This window comes from Rhipicephalus sanguineus, chromosome 5 (assembly GCF_013339695.2).
Source record: "Rhipicephalus sanguineus isolate Rsan-2018 chromosome 5, BIME_Rsan_1.4, whole genome shotgun sequence".
Taxonomy (NCBI): domain Eukaryota; kingdom Metazoa; phylum Arthropoda; class Arachnida; order Ixodida; family Ixodidae; genus Rhipicephalus; species Rhipicephalus sanguineus.
The window spans coordinates 78,094,533-78,113,187 of NC_051180.1; the positions used below are offsets into that span (position 1 = coordinate 78,094,533).

At 47.1% G+C, this 18,655-nt stretch overlaps 1 protein-coding gene across 5 annotated transcripts in view; it reads right to left on the reverse strand.

Annotated features, from left to right (window-relative positions):
* LOC119393812 (uncharacterized) overlaps positions 1 to 18,655 on the reverse strand; it is a 101,427-nt gene that overhangs the window by 58,714 nt on the left and 24,058 nt on the right. The window contains exon 1 of one of the 5 annotated variants that reach the window (XM_037660986.2): positions 5,575 to 5,694. The exons of 1 other annotated variant lie outside the window; for it this stretch is intronic. In XM_037660986.2, the coding sequence (XP_037516914.1) occupies positions 5,575 to 5,639 (65 nt within the window). In that variant the 5' untranslated portion in view covers positions 5,640 to 5,694. Of the gene's footprint in view, positions 1 to 5,206; positions 5,543 to 5,574; positions 5,695 to 18,655 lie in introns of those variants that run through there. 3 more of the 5 variants (XM_049416376.1, XM_037660988.2, XM_037660991.2) reach the window with 3 other exon arrangements.

The following is an 18,655-nucleotide window of genomic DNA, read 5'->3' on the forward strand; positions in this document are numbered from 1 at the left end:
AAAAATTCTGGCTACGTGCCTGCTCATAGGGTTTAACGCTAAACACGCAATTATTTGACGTTCACGCAAAGCACGGTACACTGCGCAGTGTTTTTCATCTGACGTGAGTCGCAAGTGTCGTTGTCGCCGACATGGTGCTCCGCAGCACATTTTTACACAATTATTTCTTAATTAATTTTTTTGTATTTTTTAAAATTTGCTCTTGCGAGCTACCACGTCATCTAGCGACTGGCGTTCAGTGATGCTCGCAGCACATGTGTGCAGCTACGCCTTCCGTGGCAATGCGTTGCTCTTGCATGACTCAACCGCAACTTGACAGGTCGGTCAGCAGACAAGCCTGAGTTTCACCCTCGTGCCAATCCGAAACCTGTTCTTAGAGAAGTGCAAGCCCTGGCCATTCGAAAAGGCGGGCATAGTAAAAACGGCCTGTCCATGGGATAAACATTTCTTGAGAACTAGGCCGCCTAATTCAGAGATTCACAGTTTTCTTCTTCGTCAGCGCTGTTTGTCATTGACCGGTAAGGACATGCTCCAAACCTATCGATTGACTAGCATGTGCTCCTAAGAGACTGTTCTAGCGTGAGAACTGTTTTATGATTGCGGCCGCAATTTTTCAAGCGCGCAGATATTGCAGTGCTCGGCAACGTGAGTTTCCGGCCTGTTTTCTTGATGCTTCCATTATGGTTCAACAGGGGCTAGAAAGCAAGCAATTACGCAACGTGGTCGTGGCAATACACGCGTATACCCGCCTACCACTGCTAATACTAACCATTACCCGTTATCCCATCTTGGGATTAGTCAGGACGCTAGAGACACGAATAGAGTGGCTTACAGCCAGGAAAAACAAAGTGCCCGCACAAAAGCAGCAAAGGCGCCCTAACAACGATTAGTCCTAGGGTTAAAAAATTTACTTTCCGCGAGAGAACGGCTCATATACTCTTATTTTCGCTTTATATTTTCGACGTTACCCCTAAGCGGACGTGTTACTGAAAGGCAGGCGTGAAAACACTGACGCAGCAAGGAACAATAAGACGAACGGGCGTTTGCGCCACTGCACCTATGTTCGTTCTTTCGTGTGTCCGCGTTTTCGGTAACCTAAGACCCTACCAACTTGCCAAACGACATTCGTTCGAACCGGACGGTTCTACCATTGGTTCTACTATGGTTACTCTTTCTTCCATCCACATCTGTCTCTCTCCCTCTCACACACACACACATGCGCACACACACAAACACGCACGCACGCACACATTTTGCACGTCAGACCAGAGTAATAATATGACAATCCGAACCGTTCCCGACAGGCACAAACGTGAACATGCGCAGCCGCCGCAGCCCACCGGCCGCATCAGGCAGAAACGTCGTTCTCCTCTCAGCTCCCCAGGTGTGCTTGACGAAGAACCTGACTCAAAAGAGATGCATCACGGGGCTCGCTTATTGTTCGTGGAACTCGCGCTGTCGTGCGCGCGCGCGCGGGAGCTATGCAGCCAGGCCAAGAAGCACTCGGCTTTGCGGGTCCAGCCGCGTGCGAACACAAAGCACACGTCGCCACACACACACACACACACACACACACACACACACACACACACACACACACACACACACACACACACACACACACACACACACACACGCACACACGCACACACACACATGCACACACACACACACACACACACACACACACACACACACACACACACACACACACACACACACACACACACACACACACACACACACACACACACACACACACACACACAAGGCTCGGTAGTTAGCCCTTTGTTTGGCCATTTATTTCGCGTGGCGGAGTCTTCGACTACTTAGCCTACCAAAGTCGAGTGTCTGTTGCAGACAAAGCAATTCTTCGTTTGTGTCACTCTTTGTCCGTGCTATGCATACACAGGCGCAGCTGTTTGGAAAACGTATGCTATCGCAAATAGTTTTAGCCCCCAACGCTATCCTGCATGCAGTGTACGTACGCAAATTAACACATTGAGCAGGTTTATCTTCAAATGAATTGTTTCTTTATATCGTATTCCGTAAATTAAAAAATAAAGAGAAAAGAAACGATAAGCATGTCTTGCGTGCCCGCGTTCCAATGACAAGAAGAAGGATACCTAACGCGAATGGACATCGTAGGCTGTTTTTGGTCCGCCCCTCTCTGTTATCATTCATTGTCCCTGCTTTCCAGCCACACGCACGCTTATCCTTATCTCGTGTCCCTAAATGGTATCCTGAGAGCCACGAGAGAGAGAGAGAGAAAGGGAGATTTGCTATCCAATCATTCTGTAAAAAATAAAAATGCTGCATAAAATTTGAGAACTTGAAATTTGAAAATGTTTACTTAACTGTACATGTGCGTATCACGTACAAGCAATATCGTTGTTCGCATCGTTGCTTGGGTGTTCCACTCTACATATGAAGTTGTGGCGGGGGGGCAGAGTTTCCATGAGTTGTTATGATCATGTCTCCTACTCGTTTTAAGTAAGGAACACGATCACAATCATACGCGTGCGCACAGCCCCCCCCTCCCCTAATCACCTAAGAAGGGGGCGCTAAATCTGCCCCGTACATTGACACTTCTAGTCACCTAAGAGGAGGGGGGGGGCGCAAAATCTGCCCCATACATTGACTTGGTAGGGTAGCGGGGGACGCTGCCATGAACCTTCGCCCCCCCCCCCCCTTGTGGGGAACCCTGCACACGCCTATGATCACAATTACTTACAGTGATGTGAAGCGTGCACTGATTGCACAATTAATGACAGTGTGCTTTATGTACTGGCTATGTACTTTGTACTCGACAGAATGCTTGCCGTTGACTGACGTCAACTCCACTCTTAAGAAACGAAGCAGAAAGAACGACGTGAATTATGTGCGACTTTTTCAGCAGGTGATGGCGCACACGCCGTTTATAAGCATCTATACGTGTAAATAACGCATATAACAAAAATATTGGCTTCTGTTCGCCTTTGAAGGTGCATCTGTGCACTTGAAGCTCAGCTGCGTTAAAATTGATCGTCGCTCCTAGAAACTTTTCTTTTTAATATTTTGTCATGCTACATCAATAATAATAATAATAATAATAATAATAATAATAATAATAATAATAATAATAATAATAATAATAATAATAATAACAATAATATCTGGGGTTTTACGTGGCAAAACCAAGACATGATTACGAGGCACGCCGTAGTGGAGGGATCCGGAAATTTCGATTAAATGATGTTCTTTAACGCGCACTGACATCGCGCAGTACACGGGCCTCTAGCATTTAGCCTCCATCGAAATTCGATTGCCGCGGCCGGGATCGAGGCCGCGACCTTCCAGACACAGCCGAGCACCGTAACCCCCGTACCATCGTGGCGGACTTGATATGTTTCGTCAGCTGAGTGAGTGGTACCTTTAATAGACGAATCAGGCTTCACCTGTACCGTTTTCATTTTTTAGATATCGCGCGAGCTCGTACGATCACCCCATGCCGCTGCGACGGCTACAATCCGACGAGGAGGAATACCAAAATGACAGTGCGCACTGCCGTCAACTCGTAAACACAGGGCACGTTGCAGTTAACTGAAACGGTTCTGGTTTGTCAAGGGAGAGAATAGCTAAAATAGGGCGTGTCAGGCCGCACCTGTACGTTAAGGATAACTTGTGTATGGCCTTATGAAGCGGTGGTTCTCGTATCAGAAACAGTAGTCGCAACGAGCATGCGTACACTAAAGGGCCATCTCCTTACTCGAATGCAAGAAATAGCATCGGCAGCACTGCGCCTGTGCAGTACCGCAATTCGCCTTCCTGCGCTATTGTAGGAAGCATAGCGTAGCTCTCAGGGCGGATCCGCATTCCTAAATATCCTTGTTATTATCATTTCAAACTAGGACAAGTTATATGTGATGTATAGTTATGAGCTAAAAGAAATATATCCGCAATGTTTAAACCTAGCTCTTAGACCACTCTTTTGTATGTTTGTTTTATCAGTGGCCGTAAATTTTCTTTTGCTTGCCGCAAATATTTTGTTATGTTAGTGAAAGCATTGATGGACGCCGACTAAGGTGAAAAAGATCTACTGACGTTTACGAGAAATATTTACTGACATCAATGCTTTTACCAATGTTTCAACCCGACCAGATGAGAATTCGGGAGACCCTAGACTTCACCAAATATTTCCTTAGTTTTACTCAAAACCATTCTGAAAGATGTCATACCTGTTGTCGGTAAAAAATTATCTGCTCTCCTTATCACTCTGACGATGATGATGATATCTGGTTTCTAATGGCGCGAGGGCCAATTGATGGCCAAAGAGCGCCAGCTCATCTCCTTATCACTCTCATAGGCCAATACACACCCGACAAAAGCCACGTGGAGATTTTTCCACGCGAGTCATTCGTTTGGTCGTAGGCTGTAATAGTGACTCATTAATATCAGTGGAATAGAGAACCCGAGCAGGGATGGACGGTTCAGAAAGGCGAGCCCTTAGTGAATAATCACGCGTACAATGGCTAACGGGTTAGTTCGTGTCTCCGTTCGCGTCGGTCGCTAAGCGATCGAAGCCTCCCACAGTCGGCAAGGGTGGCGAGGCGGCCACGTTGGTGCATCTTCACTGAAGAGGGTTGAAAGAAGGGAAATACATGGAGAAAAAGAAGACACACTGGCCACACATATGCCTGCCCATCCTCTTTTCTCCCTGCGCTTGACCATCATCCTGCCTATTATGGGCACTATTTCAAAATCCCAAGATGATTAAGATGCGCGTGAACCACGGGTCGTTTGCCACTGGCGACCAACCAGCTCGCTCACTTTTCTCTTAATTGCATTAAACGGCGATACGCTCGAGGAGAACTTGTTCTTGGCATAGTTGGTGTGTTTGAAAGCATATTTGCTGCTATAGAGACGCACTCAGAAGAAGACGAGGACGGCCTCTTCTTCTGTGTACCTCCTTATATCGGCAAGTATGCTTTCAGACGAGACCCACGCCGCGAAGGTTATTGCCAGAGGGGGTATCGTCTGAAAACATACTTGCCGCATACTTGACGATACCCTCTCTGACAATAACCCTCCCGGTGCGGGTCTCGCCCCTGCACATCCCGAACGAGTTCAAACACACCGCGCAGCAATATACTATATCATGCGATGCTTCCGTCGTGGTCGAAGGCTCAGGGCTGTGTTTTTCTAGCGGACCATATCCGCAACTCACTGTTTGATCTCCACGGGCGAGAGCCAGCCGGCGAACATGGGGAAGCCGCGCCGTTAATCCTGGGGCCAGTATTCCTTCCCTTCAGCGGGAGCCACGATGGGAGCGGCACACACTACTCAGCAACACCAGGCACCAACGTGTACGCGAAGCACGTGACGAACTCTACGGAAGCGCCTCATAACACGCACACACAACACCGGCCACGAGGTCTGGTGCACGGACCAAGAGGCTTCAAGAAGCACAACAAACGATCGTGATGGGCCCGTGCCCACGAGTGCGCGCGTTTACAAGTGAGACTAGCGCGCGCGCTATAGAATGCAGTCGGGCGCTAGCGAGGGAGCAGCAGCGCTGTGCTTGGAGCCGCGCACCTGACGGCAGCGTAGCGGCGCAGCAGCGGCAGCCTGCTGGCTTGCGCGTTTCCGGCCGCCGACATGTCACTCACTCACGGCTGGCATGGAACGGCGGCGTCAGCGTCAAGCCGCAGATGCGAGAGCCCTGGAGCTGCCTGGTGCAGCACACAACCTCGTCTCGCCTCCCGCGCTGATGTCTGTTGCCTGCTGCACAAGCGGCGGCGGCGTCGCTCTCCACGCGTGCTCTATGCGAGATGAGGCGAAAGAATCCCCCGCACGGCGGCCCCAGCTCCCCGCGTTCGATATACACACGTCCGCCTCGGTCGTCTAGGGGTTATGGGGCTTGAATGCTGACCAGACGGTCGCGGGATTGGATCCCTGCAGCGGCGGCCGCATTTCGATGGAAGTGAAGTGCGAGGCCCACGTGCTTAGATCTAGGTGCACGTTAAGGAACCCCACGAGGTCGAAATTTCCGGAGCCCTTCACTACGGCATGCCTCATAATCAGGTCGTGGTTTTGGCACGTAAAACCACAGATATTATTATATACTCGATATACATACGATTCATGGCGTGAGAGCCGTGCGCAGTCCCCTCCGCGCATGGCCCTGTTGTAAATTCATGGGTCGCAATTTTTGCGGTGGTTGAGGAGACAACTGAAACCCTTGTGTGCCACACTTCACCCTCAGAAACTACACTAGTATGTGGACAGGAACGTTAGCTTTGCTGCGTTGATGAAAGGCCACTTCCGAAGAAAAGAGGTCACCGGACTTTGGCCCACGCGTTCTTACATGCACGAGGCCGCAAGATCCCTGTCGTTCTTCTTAAGTTCGTTATTTTTTTCAACCTTTTTTTCTGTATTATTCCCCTTTCCCTTACCCATTTGTGGGGTAGGCAACCGGCCACACCCTTGATTAACCTCCCTTCGTCTCTTTCTCTATCTCTCTCTCACACACGTCTCTAAACATGTTCACTCACTCACGGCTGGCTAAGCCCAAGCCCCCTGTATATGGGGGCTTGGGCTTTCCTCAAGCGAATTGTATCGCTTTTTGCCCAAGCTTGCCCACATCTCCAGGATGTAAATAAAACTGATTTGATTTGATCAGTGGTGTACCCCTTACTAAGTCATAGAGTTGTGCGGATTCGCGTAGGCGTGCGCACAGAGGGGGGGGGGGGTGTCATCACTTTTAGTCATAAAAGGGAGTGCAATGTCTGCCCGAGCCTTTACAGTGGACCTGTACCGTCATTGTTTAAAGTGCAAAGTTATAGGCAACGTGAAAGCCCCTCGGCCGACATTGTCGTAAAAAAAAAGAAAAGAAATGAAAAAAGAGACATCCGTGGCCTTCACATTGCCTTCCAAGAGACGCGTTTACTTCCCACCTTAAACCGCGGCAAGGGGGCTAAATGCAGGCCGTTCTGTGAAGTACATCATCACTTCGTTTTCAAGTCTGCATTCATTGCAAAGGCTATTTTCTTTCTCACTCGCCCAATAAACGGGGGAAGGGGCGGCAATACAAATACCCTCCCTTTAATTTGATGGGGTATCCCAGCGCACGCTTATGCGGATTGGTATACATGTACAGGAACACAAATATGACCGTGAGGAGCGAGGCAAGCAAGTGCTGCCGCCACGCGGGCACGCCGCATTTTGCTGGACTCTTCGCAACGTCGGTTTCGGAAGAAGCTGGCCACTTGTTTTGACGACGGCAGCGCTCACGCGTCGTCGACTGCGTGTTCCGGCGCACTCAGATGGGAAGTGAGGACACCAAACAAGAGACGAAAAAAAAAAGCGCGAATATGTGCGTCGATTTTGTAACTCAGGTTATAAGGAAACGCGCGGTGTCATTCGTAGGCCCACAAAGCCTGACGATAATTGAAACGCGCTTTCAGAAATTGCAAGTTGGCTATAATTTAATTTCCGTTTTCGGCGAAGTCGAACTGTCATACAGCGAAATGGATTACGTCATACAGATGTCAGAACTGCGACTGTACTAAATGTTTATTCGAATATAGGTTGACTTCGTTTTTTTTTTTTTTTTTTTGCGGAAATGACACCCATAATTAGCTATCGTCCTATGTTCGTGAGCAACGAAACTCGACCTACATTCGTGATCAGAGCTAGCGAAAGTAAGTACCAACCTAATGGAGTGAAACTGTCGCGCCCGCCGTTCTTCAAGCAGCGCCAGCTGCATTGCTACATTACATATGTAAATGTGGAGCTGATTGCTCGCTGTAAGCTGACACGCCATGGGTTTTGTGCGTGCTTATTGTAAATAAGCCGTGTTTATTGTAAACGAAGGTGTGTCATGTCCCATTTTTTTCCCATTAATCAAAAGATATGGGGCGACCTATTTTCGAACGATATTGTTTTAATTTTCTCTCGGAGAGCAGGATAAGTAGGGGTGGACCTCTCTTCGAGTGAATACGGTAAGATATCTTGATTCGAGTATTATTCCGATGTATAGTACTTATTGTTATATTCTGTTCAAATTGTCATTGAATGGCACGTATGGGATACTGAAATTAGACGCCATGCAATTTGGAGGGCACGAAATGTTATTTTAACGGTGAAGTGGCCGAGACGTTTTGGCAATCGTACGCGTTACCCCATTTAGGCCATTTAGGACACCCCTTCATACGCACCTTCCCGGCTCACCGTGACCAGCTACTTGAAATTCGATGCTCTAAGCTCTTATAAAAAAAAATTGTGGTAGTTACTAATTTTGAGGTAGTAAGCGCATATCACAACATTTACAATTTATGCAGTAATTGGAGGAAGTAACTGCAAAGTTGGTAATTTTACTATCACGAAACTTACTACTTACAGTTACTACCGTCAGGAAGTGGCAATATAAAGTTAGTAACTTACCCTGACTTGCTAAAATAAAAGAGTTCAACCGTATGGTATTGCCTCTTCACATGATTACCCTTGTAAATAAACACCACACTGACACCCTCAAATAACAATGTTACATAGAGGCATGGACGAGCCATTAACGGGAACCCACAGATGTAGGCGCGCACAGAATATCAAGGCTTCTACGCGACACACACTCTAACAGCAAAGGACATACCTGTATATCCCTACTTTGGCGTAGCACATGTTGTGCATGTGAGCTGACCATGAACTTAAACACACACTTGATACCTCACTACTTGCACATACGTGCGCCATGACGTAACAGAAAACTGTTATTCCAACGTAAGTACAGATAATTATAGTTTGGCAAAATTTGTTATAACACTGCCACAATTACAGCACCTCGTCACGTACGCGTGTAGTAACCTCTACTAATCCTGACACGCAAAGTAGTAACCGCAACATTATAACTGTCTTTCGCATATTTCTAAAGTAGAAAACGCTAGCGAAAGTTATAGTAAATGTGTCAAGGGGGTAGGAAATGCTGCAGTTACCTTTTCTACTACATTTTTTTAATAATGTGTATGCATGACCCTACAGTAGAAGTCACGTATAAGCGTTGCGTGAGCCACAACCGCTCGATTTCATTGAGCGGCCATGCCTTCGCGAACGCGGTGGCGCTTCGGCCCTTATACAATGACCTTCCGGGAAAACTCCGCGTGCGCGATCTTTACGGCACGTGTATACAAGATCAGACTGGACTCTATACGCGTTAAACCACAAGGCCGCGGGAGCACGATCTGTCTGTCAAAGATAATGAAGGCGTGGTATACCGTACGTATACGGGGAAGCTCTGAGAGGCATGGCAAATGTCTTTTGCTAGGAACGAAAACAGCTTCTCACGCGAATGGGGTCCCGCCTGCGTTTCGAGTGTTTTCTAGATAACAGATATCGCGGACAGAAAGGACTCGAGGGCCTTGACTACACAGCGTCTCCACTATAACCGCGGGCAATTAATGGAGGCTCTTAACTGATCTCTCAGCGTAAACAGACATAAAGACACAAGTCGCGTGCTGTTTGTATCTAGTCCGCCAAAGAGCATTACGCCGGTATGGAGGCCGTACTTTTACATCCGTGCTAGTGTGACGGAGTTCCGCGTTCTCGGTTAAACTAGGGTCCTTGAGTGGTGAGTTCCTTTACTTTACTTCACTCCTTCTTTACTTTATATGCTTCCTTGCTTGGATTCATTTACCAGATTCCTTTGCCAGGTGAGCGAAATTTCATGTAGCCGCTAAAGGAAGAAAACTTGCCAAAGAATCTGCATCGCAACTATTGGAAAGATAGTAAATCGAACAGAAAAGTATTGTTCGCACTGTTAATTATTAACAGACACTTCTCGTCTCATGTTTTCCGTGACCTCGTAGCTATCAGCGTTCATTTCCGCGATCATGACTGTTGCGTTTAAAATGGGGGCAAGTGTCCGGTGGCGGTGGTGGTGTTCTCTTTGTTACACCCCAGAAAGAGGGGACCTGTGCGAAGACGCGCAGAGGACACGGATAGCAGAAACCACGTAGAAAGTAGAGTGCCCAGTGGCTATTGTGTGTTCACCTCGATGAACTTTTCTCTAAAGCGAGGACGTTTCGTGTGAACATTTATAACGCGGTGACATTTCTACTGCGTGGACAGTTATATGGTAGTACTCGAACGTCCATTCATGTGTAAATTTGGTACTCTTTAGTGATTATCGACAACATCGCGTTGAAAACTCTCATGTACGAGAAGATGAGTAGCCGGAGTCACCCGTAGGCTAGTGATGCAGAACTATCTATGGTACTATCGATACTATCGATAGCTGAGTCACTATCGAACTATCGATGGTGAAAAATACTATCGATAGCGCTATCGATAGTGATAAATTCGATGGTACTATCGATAGTATATAAAATCAACAGCGCCGACAAACTGCCGAATAAACTTGGTTCTCCGCGCGCGGAGGAGCAGGCCGAAGGGCAAGAAAGTTGACATGCTTGTGTTCTTCAGCAGAGTGCTTTTGCTGACACATGGTCATAAAGTCAAACTGTTCAGCTGTAGCGGAAAGGAAGCCTTTACATGTGGTGGGACTGCGCGGCTTCAAATTGATATTGTGTTTCATGCTTTCAAAATAAAAAAATAGCAAGATAAATAATTGTTAGGTGTAACTGGTTGCTTTTTGGATACGAATTTATTGATGGATATATTTCACTATTTTCACTGCGGAAATAATTTCTCTGCCAAAAATTGCTTATAAATTAAGTGAAGCTGGTAGTAGTTTATAGCAAATATTTTGGCAATATGGCCGGCCAGCAACCGCATCATTATTCACACCACTATCGATAGTATTGTCACGTAGTTGTGACGGTGAAGAATGCTGCAGCAAGACTGGGAAATACGGAGCTCTTTATTTGGGCGAACTTGTGCCCAGAACATCAAAACTCAAAATACAAGCAATACATGCTGCGCACTGACAGCGGCGGGAGCAGTCGTCAGCCGTTGAGTAATCTGATCATCGGTAGAACGCGTCGTCCTTTATACATCAATCATCAAACCTTCCAGCGTTATTGCTGGTGCTCACCTAAGCTCTCGAATAAACTTTACTGAAACCCGAATACGTCAAAACAAAGCAATGAACACGCGTGGCAGTAATATCGCTATAGTAATATTAGCGATGGTATATCTGGTAATATTAACGATGGCACTATCGATAGTATATCGACAGTAGCACTATCGATAGTTTGTTTACACTATCGATAGTTTCAAAAAAACTATCGATAATATCGATAGTCAATTTACCGATAGTTCTGCATCACTACCGTAGGCACCAATCTCTCCTTAAACAAATTTAATAATAATAAAAAAAACATCTGTACCGTGCGACAAAGCGTCAGTGTAAGGAAAAAAAATTCGACTGATCTCACGCACATTAGTTACGTTGGGGCAGATAATAAATGAAAGTACAGTGGAAATCTATCTTGTGCGAAGCATTATGCGAGGACCCGGCTGTGCTTTATTGTTTGCACGTGACGCCAGCGTATACCGGGCCCGCCGACAACACCGTGATAGCTCAATACTAATCCATAGCCCGACGTAACGTCGGCATTCGTATGCGAGCGCAGGCGTCAGTTATATTGGGGAGATATGAATGCTCCGGCGCGATGCCGCCGTAACCATGCGTTTATCGGCGTGTTCCGGCGGTCAAAAGCAACACTCGCACCAATATTCTGAGCATGCTTACTAGTAGTATGGCGGGACATCCTTATATTCCACCTGTTGAAGCATGCTTCTATAATATAGACGCATGCTTTAACTTGAATCTCACACAATCCAGACCGCTGCGCACACGCTTAATCGCAATAACGGCAGCATCCCACGCGTGCACGCACGTTGCCTATATATGTCACACTTTAGAGCAAAAATTACCGGACTATTTCCGCCTTCATCTTCATTGTGAACAAGGCTCCCGTACAGGAGCCAGAACGTCTTTTATTTCATAAGCTTTTGTTGTCGGTTGGTTGGTTGGTTGCAAAACTATACTGAGGTCCTGCAAGGCGCGCGTGTCCGTTTTTAATAGCCCTTACCTACAACATAGCGATTCTAAAGTAGTCTTAAATATAGTTGCTTAGAGTATCACACTTTGGTGCTGGTGGCCTAGAGCTGAAATCCCGCCGTCGGAATAATTTTATTTACTTTTATTTATTTATCTGCATATAATGACGTCACTACGTATAGAGGATAAATAGATACTGTCAAAGTGCCTTGGTTTGGCCAGGAAGTGGTGTGCATTTGGCAGCGACGAGATGGTGGGGGGATCCACAGGCGTAGTCCTTTGCATTAAAAAAAACAGATATAGGTATAGAAGACTATGCTGCAAAAGCTTTAGAAGCACTGTTGCGGCTCGGGCGAACGCGACGCAAATGCTAAACGACAAAGACACCTCTATATAGAACGCTATACGGCCACATCAGAGGCACAGTCTCTTGATTTCGTGCAGTACACGTTCTTCCACGGAATCCTTCAATAAATTCACACGATCCCTTATGCGTTCGCCTAAGACGACTAGAACGCAAAAGCCATTTTCTTTTTCATCTTCAAAAGTGCGCTTTGTTAACACAGAAACATAGTTTCTGTGTTATACCTTATAGCTCTCCTCAGTGTTCTTTTTCATCTCAGTCAATTTTAGTAATACCCTCCGCATGCTTTCTGCACCTTACGTGGTTTTGCACTGCCTCCTGAATCGCAGGCATTGCAAGTTTTGTGCGCCTCACGGGGTTCTGAAGTGCCTCCGAAATCGGCCCACGTTTGACCATGTGATGACGCGCCATCGTGTGACATCACGTTAGGTGAAGCCATAGTGACGTCATGATGAAGTCAGAAAATTTTGGCTATCTGTGACGTCGTGATGACGTCGTATGGTGACGTGTTCACATGACGATTTTTTGCATTAGTCGTATTGACGCCGACGCCGCCGATGGTGAATTTTCGCGTTTGATGAGGAATCTAAGGCTTTCGCCTTGATACACGGGAGCCAGCCGGACCGGCCTCGCCGTCTGTCATGATCATCATCAGCCTGACTGCGCCCACTGCAGGGCAAAGGCCTCTCCCATGCTCCGCCAATCAACCAGGGCCTGTGCTTGCTGCGGCTGTGCTATCCCCGCAGACTTAATCTCATCTGCCCACCTAACTTTCTGCCTACCCCTCACGCGCTTGCCCGTCCATACATATACAACGTAAAGCTTCTTTCAACTGAGCGTTAAAAACTGTTTTCTGCGCAAGGCGGAGGTGTACGGGCACCTGCGTACAAGCGCATACTGAGTTTAAGGGTCTCGGCGTTACAGGCACGTATTCTTCTGGCCTTTGATTTAAACGGTTAGCGGAAGGGCCGAGTTGTGTGTATTTGTTGAGGTTTGAGCGGTGGAAGTGAAGAGCGCGAAATGGGGACGAGGACAGGGACGACGCGAGGACAGAAAATGGCGTGTCTTCGCCTTGCCTTGTCTTGTCTCCTTCTACCCTTCGCGCTACTCGCTCAAACTGATGGATCGTCACGTAGCCATTCAGCTGCCCTGCGATTAGGTTGCCGCACTGCTGACTAAGATATTGTAGCTGCTGACAAAATTACGAGGAAAATTAGAATGCAAGAAAAGATGAATAACCAGTGCTACACTTGGTCACCAACCTCGCCTTAGACCCGTTTATTTAAAAAAAAAGATATAGTAGTTGAAAATAACGCGATTACCTAAATGAGCCGCGCGTATGGTACCCCAGAAGAAGCGCTGAATTAGTTATAATAAACAAAGTTAAAAAGAGATACATCAAGCATGTTAGTTTATTATTTCTAATTCTACCTCGATTCATTCCTCTCGCTTGCTTCAGAGAGCACCTCTGCATGTATCAGCAGCAGCCATATATTTCGTGATTATGCTTCATACCTTCCGTCTGTTGAGCTATATACAGCCGTAAACACGTTGGCGGCATCAAGGTCGGTGTGTAATATATGGTGGTCCTTTTCCTTCGACGATAGAACGTTCATGCTGATAGGAAAACGTTTCTGGCTTATTGCAACTGAAGGAAGAGGTAAAAGAAGTCGATACCACCGCTGCCAACGGCTTTTCGATACTCCGTAAGCAGCGATACGTACAAGCCTTGCTAAAGCTTCCTCATTTCCTGTCATTATAAGTGACTATCGAATGCTGCTTGTGGCACTAATTGCTAAAACACGTTCTTTCCCTCGAAAATATTTACGCATGCAGGTTATGCCGCGAATGTTACAACGCAGACCACTTGTTTGCAGCAGGATCGACGGCTTCTCTGCGCGGTAAATCTCACACGCTATACGGACGTCCTTCTCACAGAGTGCAAGGAGCTAGGTTGAGTGTTATCCCGGAAAACTCGCTTCAGCGCTGCGCGCAATCGCGTATTCGTAACAGGAAAGTGCTTGATCACCGTCCCGTGAAGGTGCATGCGTTTAGTTACATTGTCTGCGATGAACGTGCAAAGGCCGCGAATAACCTACGGAGAAAGTTTGGACGAAGTTTTCAATCGCGCATACGAGGTCTGTTGCCTCGTGGCTGCTTGGTCTCCCGATGTTCCTGTTTTGACTGGGTCACTATCACATCCTCCCCAAGTGGAGAAATCATGAATGGAGTTTGAAAACTAACGAACAATAAATCAGGAGCCTTTCCTTTACCGCGAAAGTTAAAGTGGGGGAAAGCGAAGCTTCTCGTGCGCGTACCTGACCTATACTACTTTATCTATCTATCTATCTATCTATCTATCTATCTATCTATCTATCTATCTATCTATCTATCTATCTATCTATCTATCTATCTATCTATCTATCTATCTATCTATCTATCTATCTATCTATCTATCTATCTATCTATCTATCTATCTATCTATCTATCTATCTATCTATCTATCTATCTATCTATCTATCTATCTATCTATCTATCTATCTATCTATCTATCTTTCTTTCTTTCTTTCTTTCTTTCTTTCTTTCTTTATTTCTTTCTTTCTTTCTTTCTTTCTTTATTGATTTATTTATTTATTTATTTATTCTCATTGCGCAATGCTCCCTCCTAATTTTTTTAATTTTTTCTTCCTCCTTGCCGGGGCTAAGGATCTTCATACACATGCTTAGCAGCGCAACAATGCTGTTGCTACAGGCAACGACGACGGTCGTGCGCTCATATTCAGGCAACAATGAAATCTGGCAACGTGACATGGCAATTAAGTGACCTCGATAAACGATTCGATTGTTATATCAGAAACTGCTGGTAACCGACAAGTCCGCGATCGAGAGAGAGCAGCAAGAGGAAAACGGCGCATACAAATAAGCACATGACTGACTGAAGGCGGCATTTCTGTGCACTCGCTGGCGCCAGGTTTTTCGTGTGCAACGCCGCCGCTGCCGCCGAAATCTGTAACTCATACGAGTTTCGCCTGAAAAAAAAAAAGAAAGAAAGAGCGCCATAATCACTGGTGTTAGCTCCCTCGCCACCCATTTTCAGCACAGAAGACCACGTACGGCTGTTCGTGTGCGTGTGTCGTGGACTCATCGATGTTCCTGTTTTTCTCTTCTTTTCTTGCTTTATCTTTTCCCCTCCTCAGCGCAGGCAGCAAACCGCATATTGCAATGCGATCTGGTTAAATTCCCTGTCTTCCCGTTATTCTCTCCCTCCCCCTCCTGTCTTTTTCGCCAACCTGCGCAGAGCTCCATGCCGATTCGTGTCACTAATATTTAACTCGCTCACGCGTAATAAGAGAGTTTTAGTGCAGGGGACCCAAAGCACGCTCTTGCATTCCTTTGTACTCTCAGCCACACCCATTGAATTTGAATTGAAAAACGACAGCCACCCGTGCTCTTTCGCACTCGTTATTACGTGATGCGATGCGGAAGCTGACGGCGCTGGGGCGTCCATCCTGCTTATAGCGTGTTGAAAGGATGCATATCAAGGTTGCGTATTCAGGGCTGACGGCAGGCCGTGCAATCGAAGGAATAAGTCAGCCACATTTCTCGACCTCAGTGCTACCTAAGTAAGGAATAAGGCTACTGAAAGTGTACTTGTTCGAAGATGTCATAAAGAAAAACAATGAAAGTCTACTAGTTGGAAGATATGTCATAAAGAAAAATTGTCTGCAGAACAATGTGTTATATCTAAAAAAAACTGAGTTTAGATCGCAACTATGCCACACTTTGTCTGTTCCGTCGTGGTGCTGGTAATAATGGTAGAGATCGTGGTGCAGCATTCGCGTTTAACCTTGCATACATAGCCGGCAATTGTTCCGCCTGGGCATTTCATACATTGATAGCAGGGTTATAACACGATGCAGCCGCAGAAAAGCAATCAGTAGTTGGTGAACTCCCTTCCTGATTACCGCTGGTCCTCCGGGAAAAACGATGTCTTCAAAGGTCCAGAGCGCTAGACCACTCTTTTGCAGGTTGTGGACCACCGCTTTTCTTCCCGTGCCAGACTTTTTTGACTCGCGAAGTGGCTACCGTACTCCGTGTACATCCAGTACACCCAATTTTCGTACTGGTGGAAGATGGGCTTCTCCGCTCCGCGCCTTGTGGGTTGATTCTGGAGACGTAGAACATTTTCTAGTTCGGTCACTTCCGAATAAAGTAAGGAAGAACGCAAGCAAGCAAGCAAGCAAGCAAGCAAGCAAGCAAGCAAGCAAGAAAGAAAGAAAGAAAGAAAGAAAGAAAGAAGAAAGAAGAAAGAAAGAAAGAAAGAAAGAAAGAAAGAAAGAAAGAAAGCGGGCCGCAGCACACGTCAGGGGCGCTGAGCCGTGCTCGCCCCTATAGAGTCACTGTATGAGGTAGCATATGCAGCAACTCTACTCGCTCACGGGCTGCAGAAGATAACGTCGTATTTTTCCTTCAACTGGAACCGCATCAAGTGCACAAACGGCCGGGCTCTCCAAGGAAGCCTCACTAACCCGCAAATCTTGCATAATTACGCTGTCGCTGTAAAGACGTGGCTTATTGCGGAAAGTCCAGCGTTTGTCCGCCGCTTCCCTATTAATGGCCAGCAGCACGACGGTGACAATAGAGCACCGGTCCTGCCGAGCACCTTGGCTGTGGTTGTCGCAACAGCGGTGACGTGAGTAAACTGTGAGCGCAGGAGTACGTATACGGTATGCGCGATGTCGCTGCGGAGGGCTCTTCGGTATATCGTGCGCGTTCCGGTATAGGAAGCAGCGCTCGTCTATAATAGTGGCACTTGGCCAAAGTGCCCGATTGTGTGCTAACGATTGCGTAGGGCTCGAGATCACGCAATGCGCGGCAGTATATGGCGCTGACACTGGCGACGAACGAGAGCGATGCAGAAAGTATAATGCACGGTTGTGCCCACAGGGCTGAATGCATCCTCCCGCTTGTTGTTTACACGGTCTGGCTTGTTTGGCGCGATACGCTTAGGTGCACGGTCATGGCCGTCCATTGTATGTATGTATGTATGTATGTATGTATGTATGTATGTATGTATGTATGTATGTATGTATGTATGTATGTATGTATGTATGTATGTATGTACGTATGTATGTATGTATGTACGTATGTACGTATGTATGTATGTATGTATGTATGTATGTATGTATGTATGTATGTATAAAAGGAAATGGTATCTCTTCATGGCAGCTTGTGATTCGTGAGCGCATCATAAGGCTGCATAACGCGGCTGATCGTATTTTCATCGCGCACGGCACGACAATGTGTCGTGAGTAAGGAGGTGGTTAACTAAAGGTCGAACGCAAGAGTGTATTAGCTCTTGCTTATCATCATCATCATCATCATCATCATCATGTAATCATCACTCGCCGCAGCGGTCGCCACCTGGGACACACGGACGGCTCCAGGATTACTTTGCTGGGGGGGGGGGGGGGGGGACGGAGCACCTACGACAATTGAGTTCCTCGGGGGTTTGGGATGACAAAGGGGGGGGGGTGCAAACATTTTGGAAAGGTGCGAAGGCAAGATAACTGCTCGTCTAACAAACTGGATTCCAAGGGCAGGAAATCGCGCGAGCGGGAGGCAGGAAGTTAGGTGGGCAGGTGAGATTAAGAATATTGCTGGGATAACGTGACCGCAGCAAGCACAAGACCGGATGAATTGGCGAAAAAATTGGAGATTCCTTTGCCCTGCAGTGGGCGTAGGTCAGGCTGCTGCTGCTGATGATGATGATAAACGCAAAAGCCTACGAACTGCTCAGGAACGTGCGTAGTGATTGCATGCTCGAGTACGTGCGTGTAGGAAGAGGAAGTACTCCAACGATTTGCTCAGATAACTACTTATCACAATCTGTCTACTGCTTACAGCCATGAGAAGAGATGTGATGCGAAGACTGATTTTTGCACGGTGAGGCTGACGTAACATCCCGCGGCGGCTTAGGTGATCCTTGTGAGCGATATCGTGTGTGACCTCCTTCACGTCGTTTTGTCACACGAGGGCGATTCGTATATTGCGATAAGAGGGTGTAAAGTTCGCAAACGCAGATGCGATTAGACGCTTCGTCTGTTGCGTCATTCTGCCCCGCCACGGTGGTCTAGTGGTTATGGCGCTCGACTGCTGACCCGAGGGTCGCGGGATCGAATCCCGGCCGCGGCGGCTGCATTTTCGATGGAGGCGAAAATGTTTGAGGCCCGTGTACTTAGATTTAGGGGCACGTTAAAGAACCCCAGGTGGTCGAAATTCCGGAGCCCCAC